The 9,513-nt window shown below is 59.4% G+C and overlaps 1 protein-coding gene across 1 annotated transcript; it reads right to left on the bottom strand.

The window, feature by feature from the left end:
* Positions 1–1,391: 1,391 nt before the first annotated feature.
* On the bottom strand, positions 1,392–9,233 carry SH2D3A (SH2 domain containing 3A). Its single transcript, XM_056109556.1, has 8 exons — positions 9,165–9,233; positions 6,857–7,206; positions 5,872–5,948; positions 3,896–4,383; positions 3,689–3,804; positions 3,315–3,489; positions 3,095–3,206; positions 1,392–1,591 (listed from the first exon to the last, which is right to left on the bottom strand). Exons 1-8 carry the CDS (start codon positions 9,231–9,233, stop codon positions 1,392–1,394), a joined length of 1,587 nt encoding a protein of 528 aa, XP_055965531.1.
* Between the last annotated feature and the right edge of the window lie 280 nt (positions 9,234–9,513).

Genomic DNA, 9,513 nt, shown 5'->3' with positions numbered 1-9,513 from the left:
TCGGCCGCGTGCAAGGCAAACGCCCTTCCCGCTGTGCTATCACTCCAGCCCCAGATTTTTATTATTATTCATTTTTTAATTATTTTTTTTATTTTTCGTGTTCTTGTTTGCGGGATGGGGAAAGTTCATCCGCACCCTCTTGCGGCTGGCTGGCTGAGGATATGATCGACCCACTTCAGTTTCGTGGAAAGGAGTTGGGCTTTTAATCCCAGGGGCCCAGCGATTGGCAGGAAGAATCACAGCATTTTTGGAGAGCTCGACCCTCTGCCAGAGCTGCCAGTTCTTTCTGAGCACAAAAGCACCCGCTCACCATGTGCTCGGAGCACTGCAGTGGAGGGTGGGGGGGATGTCCCACGTTTCCAGATTTCAGGGTCTTTGCAGTGAGGGGGCAACGTGCCATCCCCTTCCCCCCAAGGTCCGCATTCACTTGGAGGACACAGGTAAAGCTTTTTGCAAATGCACCTCCCGTCCAGGAGAAAAAGTCGCTGCGTTCAGCCGTCAGGCTCCAGGCGCTGGGACAGGACACTGAGGACCCGCTGGAACTTCTCAAGACGAGTGGCCCGGGGTGCTCTGGCCCCCTGGCTCCCCCAGAGCAGCCGGCGCAGGAAGGGGGCACTCAGGGCTTCGCTCAGCTCCGGGTGCGGGCAGAATCCTGGGGGCGGGGCCAGCTGGAATGTGGGCGGGGCCTGGGAGAGCCACGCCCCGCCCCTCTGCACACCTGGTCTTTTGCCCCAGGGGGACTTTGACCCCGCCAAGGGCCCGGGAGGGACTCTGCCCCAGGTGTGCTGACGAGTGTGGCTGGGAATGGGGCGGGGGTGGCTTAGGGGCACTGTGTTTTGCAGGGGTGCCTGGGAGATGCGAGATGCAGGGGCCACATTCCTGAGGGCTGTTCCCAGAGCCCGACTAGTGGGGGGGCCAGGAGGGTGGGATTTAGTGGGATTTAGGGATCATGCTGCCCTGCTGATAAACTTGGGGGGAAGGCCATGTCGGAGGGACAGGTTGTGCTAAGGGGAGACAGAGTTTTTCCCTGGGCTGGAGGGAGGTAAGGTCCGTTTTTTGTTTTTTTTTTTTCCCCTTTTTATTTTGCTTTTTGGGTCACACCTGGCGATGCAAGCACAGGGGTTCCTCCTGGCTTATGCACTCAGGAATGACTCCTGGCAGTGCTCGGGGGACCCTATGGGATGCTGGGACTCGAACCCGGGTCGGCCGCGTGCAAGGCAAACGCCCTCCCCGCTGTGCTATCTCTCCAGCCCCCTCTACTTGTTTTGGTGAGGAAATGGGACCATGCACGCTTGGGAGGCATCCTCGGGGCCGGGGTGGCGGCTTGGCAGAGAGCAGGCAGGGAGCACCGTTTGGAGCCCGCGGGGTGCTCCGAAAGCCGGGGACGGTGCTCACTCACCTCGCAGGCGCCGGGCAGCCACCTGGCGGAATCTGGGCGCATCCCGGGCCACCTGTCGCGCCCGCTGCAGGGTCCGCAGCAGCCGCTCGCAGCTCTGGTCTAGCGGCCCGGGATTGGGGAGCTCCTCGCCCTCCAGCAGGCGCACCGCGGGTGCCACGTGCGGCAGCGCCACCTCGCCCGGCTCGCCGGGTCCTGCAGAGCAAAGGTTCTGGGCGGGGCTGGGCCTACGGGACCCCAGGGCTGCAGCCACCCGCCGAGAGGCTTAAGAGCCGAAGCAAGGTGCACAGATTAGAGCTGGAGCGGGCCGGGGCGTGGCCTAGCGCAGGGGGTGGAGCCTAGGGCCGTGTGGGCGGGGCCACGGCCGCGAGGAGGCGGAGCCTATGGGGAGAAGCAAAGAGGCAGGTGGAGTCGGCCCCAGAGGCTTGAACTTAGTACAGATCTGGACCCGGGTCAAGGGTGCGGTCCAGTAGAAGGACCGAGATTAAAGCGAAAAACAGGCGCTGCCGGGCGGAATCCTAGAACCGGATTAATAGAGCCTGGAGCAGGGGGCGGACCCTGGAGCAGACGCCTGGGCGGGGCCATAGCTGGGGCCTGGGCGGGACCTGGTGCAGGGGGCGGACCCGGCAAAGCGGGATCCTGGCGCAGGGGCGGGGCCATAGCAGGGGGCGGGGCGGGACCGGTTCAGGGGCGGAGCCATAGGAGGCATCTGGACGGGCCCTGGAGCAGACGCCTGGGCGGGGCCGATTCAGGGGCGGGGCCACAGCAGGGGCCTGGGCGGGGCCTGGTGCAGGGGGCGGGGCGGGTTCAGGGGCGGAGCCAGAGGAGGCACCTGGACGGGACCTGGTGCAGCGACCAGGCAAAGCGGGATCCTGGCGCAGGGGCGGGGCCATAGCAGGGGGCGGGGCCACAGCAGGGGCGGGGCGGGCTCAGGGGCGGAGCCAGAGGAGGCACCTGCACGGGACCTGGGCAAAGCGGGATCCTGGCGCAGGGGCGGGGCCATAGCAGGGGGCGGGGCGGGACCGGTTCAGGGGCGGAGCCATAGGAGGCATCTGGACGGGCCCTGGAGCAGACTGGGCGGGGCCGGTTCAGGGGCGGGGCCATAGCAGGGTCCTGGGCGGGGCCTGGTGCAGGGGGCGGGGCGGGCTCAGGGGCGGAGCCAGAGGAGGCACCTGGACGGGACCTGGTGCAGCGACCCAGCAAAGCGGGATCCTGGCGCAGGGGCGGGGCCATAGCAGGGGGCGGGGCCACAGCAGGGGGCGGGGCCATAGCAGGGGCGGGGCGGGACCGGTTCAGGGGCGGAGCCATAGGAGGCATCTGGACGGGCCCTGGAGCAGACGCCTGGGCGGGGCCGGTTCAGGGGGCGGGGCGGGTTCAGGGGCGGAGCCAGAGGAGGCACCTGGACGGAACCTGGGCAAAGCGGGATCCTGGCGCAGGGGCGGGGCCATAGCAGGGGGCGGGGCCACAGCAGGGGCGGGGCCACAGCAGGGGCGGGGCCACAGCAGGGGCGGGGGCAGAGGAGGCACCTGGACGGGACCTGGTGCAGCGACCGGGCAAAGCGGGATCCTGGTGCAGTAGCGGGGCCGTAGCAGGAGTCTGGGCGGGGCTTAGGACTTAGGGTGCTCCGGTTCTGGCACCTTGGTGAGCCGAGTCGCTTGCAGGCCGTCGGGAATCGCTTTCCCCGACGACGACACTCACCCTCGCCCTTCTCCAGGGCGCACATCAGCGGCTTCAGCTGCTGCTCAAAGGCCAGCGCGGCCTCCGTGTGGCTTCTGCGGAGCTGGCGCCACGTGCGCTCCAAGCGGGACACCTTGGAGAGAACCCAGGACCCGCGAGTCTGCCTCGCCTCTGCAGGCTTCCTCCGCGACCCTGCCCCCCCACCCCCACCCCCACCCCCGAGCCCGGCTTCCCCACGCACCTGGGGCAGGAGCAGCGCGCTCATGACCGCGGCCAGCCCCGGCAGGTCCCCCGCCGCCCCGGGGCGCAGCGCCAGCGCCAGCTCCACCAGGCCCCGCAGGGCAGCGGCGCGCTCCTCCAGGGACCCCGCGCAGCCCAGCACCGCCAGCGCCGCGGCCAGCGCCAGGGCCTCGTGCCTGTGGGATCGGAGGGCAGGAGGGTCTGGGGGCAGCGGGGGAGTCCCTGATGCAAAGGGAGGGGGAGGACGGATTGGGCTGGGTCCATTCCCTTCTTTTCCCAGAGGTGGGAATGGGTGGGGGGACCTCAGGGGTGGGGACTTGCACAGATACACACACACACACACACACACACACACACACACACACACACACTCACCTTTCCAATAGTTCCAACCTTAAGCGATGCCCATGCGGCAGCGTGAGCAGCTCCAGGCCAGAGGTGACCCCCATCGCGTCCTGCTGCGTCTTGGACACTCCCAGGAGACCTGTGGCCTGGGGGTTGGTGGGATGGGGGTGGAAAGTCAGGTGAGTTGGAGGAGTTCTTGGCCTGGGGGGGGGGTGACCCGGCGGGCAAGGGACCCACCTGACAGTCTGAAAGCAACAGGTGCAAGGCCGTGCTCTCTGCGTGGTGCTCCAGAAAGAGTTCTCGAAGCTTCTGCAGGACTTGGGGCTCCAGGGGCCGATTCTGGGAACCCAGCAGGCCGGAGGGGTTCTCAGGAGGGCAGAAGGAGACTTCCACCTGCGGTCTTGTGAAATACCTGTCTTTCTCCTTCTCCTCATCCTCCTGGGCCACTTCCCACCATGTGGTCTGTGGCTCTGGGCAGCCGTGGTCAGGGCGTGTTCTCTGGGTCTCCGGCACGCGGAGTACCAGCTCACAGTAGGTTGGGGGACGTCCAGAGGCCTCTGGCAGCGCCAGGGAGGGAGTGCGAGGGGGCTTGGTCGGCGCCTTGGCATGAAGCTGCCCATCGGAGGCTGTGAGGCTGTCAGCGATGGTTCCCAGGGGGGCTGGGGCTTTCAGCAATGTGGGGTCACTCTCAGTCCGCGGTAGGAGATGCGTGAAAACAGCAGTGTCTTCTGGGTGGAGAGGTACATGGAGAAGGGGGCTGAGTGGGTGGGGTCGGAGGCTGCATGCATGACTGTCACTTATTCGGTCACACCCGGCGATGATCAGGGGTTCCTCCTGGCTCTGCACTCAGGAATTACTCCTGGAGGTGCTCAGGGGATTGAACCCGGATTGGCCCTACCTGCTGTAATATGGTTCTGGTCCCAACTATTACTTATTCAGTCACTAGCCAGGCATCCTGCGGTAATTCCGTGAGGTTTTGAACTTGAACAGTCTGACATTACAAATGCTGCCCCCCACATGGACACTGACCGCTTCTGGGCTTTGGCTATGACCTCTGGAAGCAACGCTGCAGGGGCCTGAGAAACAGGACAGGGATAAAGGCATTTGCCTTGTTGGACTGGAGCGATAGCACAGCGGGTAGGGCGTTTGCCTTGCACGTGGCTGAGCTGGTCGGCCCAGGTTCGATTCCTCTGCCCCTCTCGGAGAGCCCGGCAAGCTACTGAGAGTATCTCGCCCGCACGGCAAAGCCTGGCAAGCTACCCGTGGCATATTCGATATGCCAAACACAGTAACAACAAGTCTCACAATGAATACGTTACTGGACCCACTCGAGCAAACTGATGAACAATGGGAGGACAGTGCAGACAGTGCCTTGCTATAGTTGACCCAGGTTGAATCCCCGGTACCTATTCAAGCACCTGCCAGGAGTGATCTCAGAGCAGAGCCAGGAGGAAGCTCTGAAGGTAGCCAGGTGTGGGCCCCAGACCAAATCAAAGCAATCTGAACCTCAACCAAACAGAAGTTGAGGGAATGGGTTTGCTTTCTGAAGAGCAGAACAGCAGTGCAAAGGCCCTGAGGTAGGTAGGAATAGATTGTGAAGGTTTCACACATTGAAGGGAGACTGACCCTGGGGTGAGAAGGCAGTGTGACGGGCTGGTCATGGGCACTTTGTAAAAATTGTAAAAATTCTAATTTCCATCTTCTTTTTTGCCACACCCAGTGATGCTCAGGGGTTACTCCTGGCTCTGCATTCAGGAGTTACTCCTGACATTGCTCAAGAGGCCACACAGGATGTCAAGGATTAAACCCAGCTTGGCCACATACAAAGCAAGCACCTTACCCGCTGTACTAACTCTCATGCCTTCTAAGTTTGAATTTTAATTTAAAAAATTTTTTTTTTTTTTTTTTGGTTTTTGGGCCCCACCCAGCAATGCTCAGGGGTTACTCCTGGCTTTGCACTCAGGAATTACTTCTGGCGGTGCTTGTGGGATCCTGTGGGAAGCTGGGGATGGAACTTGGGTCAGCTGCGTGCAAAGCAAACACTCTTCCCACTGTCCTGTCACTACGGGTCTATAAATTGGCATTTAATAGCACCTACAAAGTTCCTGGGTGTTTCTGAACTTTGAATGCATGGAGACCCCAAAGTGCTGGTTCAGCTGAGATCACTCGGGCAGGGAGAAAAAGGAAAGACAGAACCAGCCATGGCACCTCACCTGATTCAAAGGGGACACTTGCAGACTGTCCCAGAAGCTCCAAGCCTGCTGGCTGGCTGTCACTCCACTTCCTCGTCCTGGGCGGGGGGGGGGGGGGGGGTGGAGGGGACAGAGACAGGAGAGAGGGGAGCCCCATTCTGAGCAGGGCAGCTCCCCTTGATACCCAGAAACCCCTTTATCCAATCACGTAACCAAACTGTGATACTCAGGATTGGAGCAATAGCACAGCAGGTAAAGCACTTGTTTTGCCCAAGTTTGACTCGGGTTTTTCTGTTTGTTTTTGTCTTTTTTATTATTTTGGTTTGGTTTTGGGTCACACTCGGTGATGCTCAGAGGTTTATTTTTTGTTTTTTGTTTTTTTTTTTGCTTTTGGGGTCACACCCAGCGATACTCAGGGGTCATTCCTGGCTCTGCACTCAGGAATCACTCCTGGCGGTGCTTGGGGGACCATATGGGATGCTGGGGATCGAACTTAGGTCGGCCGCGTGCAAGGCAAACGCCCTACTCGCTAGTGCTATCACTCCAGCCCAGTGATGCTCAGAGGTTACTCCTGGCCGTGCACTCAGGAATTACTGGGATGCTGGGGGATCGAACCCGGATCAGGCATGTGCAAGTCAAGTGCCTTACCTGTTGTACTATGGCTCAGTTCCCCACCCCCAGCCCCCTCAGGTCCCAGCATCCCATAGAGTCCCCTGAGCATAGAGTCAGGAATAATCGCTAAGCGCAGCGATTCTTCCAAAATCAAACCCATCAGGGTGCTGGCGGGGGCAGGCGGATGTATGTTTAGGGGGCATCAGCTGTGCTGGGAATCAAAGAGGGACAGTTGCATGCAGAGCAGGGTCCTAAACCCTGCACAGTGTCCTCCCACAACGCTTGTCACCCCACACTGTCCCCCTAGAAGGAATCAGCCAAATCGAGAGGGAGAGGGGTGGGTGTGGAGGGTCACAGTGAAGCTAGGGATGCAGGGGAGAGAGGGTGTGAGTACCTGAGAGGCTCTTTCAAGGCTGGGCTGTCTAGAAGAGTGTTCTCGCTGACACTGCGTCCAATGGACACGCGTCGTGCCACTGGCCTGCAGGCCACAGCCCCCGTGGCCTGGGACAGTGGCCGGTGGCCACTAACATAGCTTCGAATCAGGGCAGGCAGGTTTGGGAATTGCTCGTCCTCCAGCTGATAGAGGGCTGTGGGCCGGCCGGGCCGGGGCCGCAGGAAGACACGGAGCACCTCGAAGTGCAGAGCTGAGCCCTGCCAGCGGCAGGAAATTACAGGCTGGCCCCCGCGGGACCCCGAGGCCCGCACCAGGAAGTCCCCGTCTCGTTGAAGAAGGGCTTCCGCCTTCTGGAGAGAAGATTTAGGCACAACAGATCACTTATGTATCACTTATGTATCACTTATGTAACGCCTGCCTGCATCCCATCCCCACCCGAACGAAACACAGTTTCTCTTGTATCAAATCACTTTCCCCCACGTTTGACAAGGGCCACACGGCAGGACTACATTTCCCAAGAGCCTTTGCAGCTAGGAGCTGCCACGTGACAAGATCTGACCAATGGGGTGAGCGCGGATATAAAAATGGCCACACAGGGGGCTGGAGGGATAGCGCAGCGGGTGGGGCATTTGCCTTGCACGCGGCCGACCCAGGTTCGATTCCCAGCATCCCATAGGGTCCCCTGAGCACCGCCAGGATTGACTCCTGAGTGCAGAGCCAGGAGTAACCCCTGGGCATCGCCGGGTGTGACCCAAAAAGCAAAAAAATAAATAAATAAATAAAAAGGCCACACAGACTTGGCCTTCCTAATCCTACTGCACTGCCCAGCTGTCTATATCTGCTATTGTGTCCTGGGTCTCCCCAAAATCCTAGGAGAGGGCAGATCCATACGATGCAAGGAGCTGGAAGATGAGAAAACGGGGAGCTGACCCCTTTCTGGTGCACTGCATGCCAGCCAGCTCCTCTGTGAACAGACACACCCATGAAGGTCTGGGAAAAGTTTATTACCCAGCTAATGCATGCTGACAAATGCAGCAGCCTCCAAACTGAGTGCAAGCACCGGGCTGGCTGAGCAAATGTTACTCTGGCGGAAGCCATTCGAAGGAGCCTTCCAAACAGATGGGACTGATGAGTCCCACAGCGACTTTTTTTTTTTTTTTTGCTTTTTGGGTCACACCCAGCGATGCTCAGGGGTTACTCTTGGCTCATGCACTCAGGAATTGCTCCTGGCGGTGCTCGGGGGACCATATGGGATGCTGGGAATCGAACCTGTGTTGGCCATGTTGGCTGCGTGCAAGGCAAATGCCCTACCTGCTGTGCTATCTCTCCAGCCCCCACAGTGACTTTTTAAAGCAGTCATTGCCAGCCTCTGTGGCTGACATTGTAATAGGGTACGAGGCACCCAAAAGAGATAAAGCAAGCCTGGCAGTAGGCCTGGGGGCACGGAATGATTCATGCAGAGAATGCAGGTATAACTCTGACTCTTGGAGAACAGAGGGACCTCATTTCTTTCTTTCTTTTTTTTAAGTCACTTTTATTATTATTTATTTATTTATTTTGCTTTTTGGGGTCCCACCCAGCGATGCTCAGGGGTTCCTCCTGGCTCATGAACTCAGGAATTACTCCTGGCAGTGCTTGGGGGACCCTCTGGGATGCTGGGGGATCGAACCCGGGTCAGCCGCGCGCAAGGCAAACGCCCTACCCGCTGTACTATCGCTCCAGTTCCGGGACCTCATTTCATCCTTGAGCAAAGTTAAGCAGAAGATAGCATTAGTCTGCTCTGGTGGTGCTCAAGGGTTACTCCTAGCTCTGTACTCAGAGATCACTTCTGGCGGTGCTTGAGGAACCATAACGGGATGCTGGGTATTGAACCCAGCTCAGCTGCATGCAAGATGAGAGCCTTACTCACGGTACTATCTCTCCAGTCCCAATATCAGCCCTCTCTTAAGAAAAAAGCAACCCTGAGGAGGCCCAAGGCTCCTCTTCAGATAAATATAGAAACTGGCCATGTGCCAAGTTCAAGTCCTCCGCCCAACCCCCACCCCTTTTTTTTTGTTTTTGGACCCACACCCAGAGATGCTCAGGGCTTCCGCCAGGCTCTGAACTCAGGGATCATTCCTGGTGGTTTGTTCAGGGGGCAACATGGGATGCTGAAGATGGAGCTTGGTTCAGCTGCTCCAAGGCAAGCATCCTCCCCACTGTGCTCTCCCTCCAGCCTTCCCCCCACCCCCAACCAGGCACCCTTTTTAACAGATCGTGACCCTCAGTTCCTCCCTCCACTGCTCAGAATGTCTGCAGAAGGAGGTACCTGACGGGACAGGGGACCATGGTACCAGAGTTGACCAACAAAGTCCTCTCCATCCTGGGGCAGCTGCATGGAATCTTGGAGGCAGAAGGTATTGGGACTGAACTCCTTTCTGGCGACAGGCCTCTGTTTTCCACATCTGTAAAATGGAAATAATGATCCTGTTCTGTCAGTTCCCTGAGAGGCAGTCAGCCCTTCCAGGCCCCTCTTTTTTTTTTTTTTTTTTTGCTTTTTGGGTCACACCCAGTGATGCTCAGGGGTTACTCCTGGCTCAAGCACTCAGGAATTACTCCTGGCAGTGCTCGGGGGACCATATGGGATGCTGGGAATTGAACCTGGGTCTGCCATGTTG

Source organism: Sorex fumeus, unplaced genomic scaffold (assembly GCF_029834395.1).
Source record: "Sorex fumeus unplaced genomic scaffold, SorFum_2.1 ptg000309l, whole genome shotgun sequence".
Classification (NCBI taxonomy): Eukaryota; Metazoa; Chordata; class Mammalia; order Eulipotyphla; family Soricidae; genus Sorex; species Sorex fumeus.
This window is presented reverse-complemented; position numbering and strand designations above follow the sequence as displayed.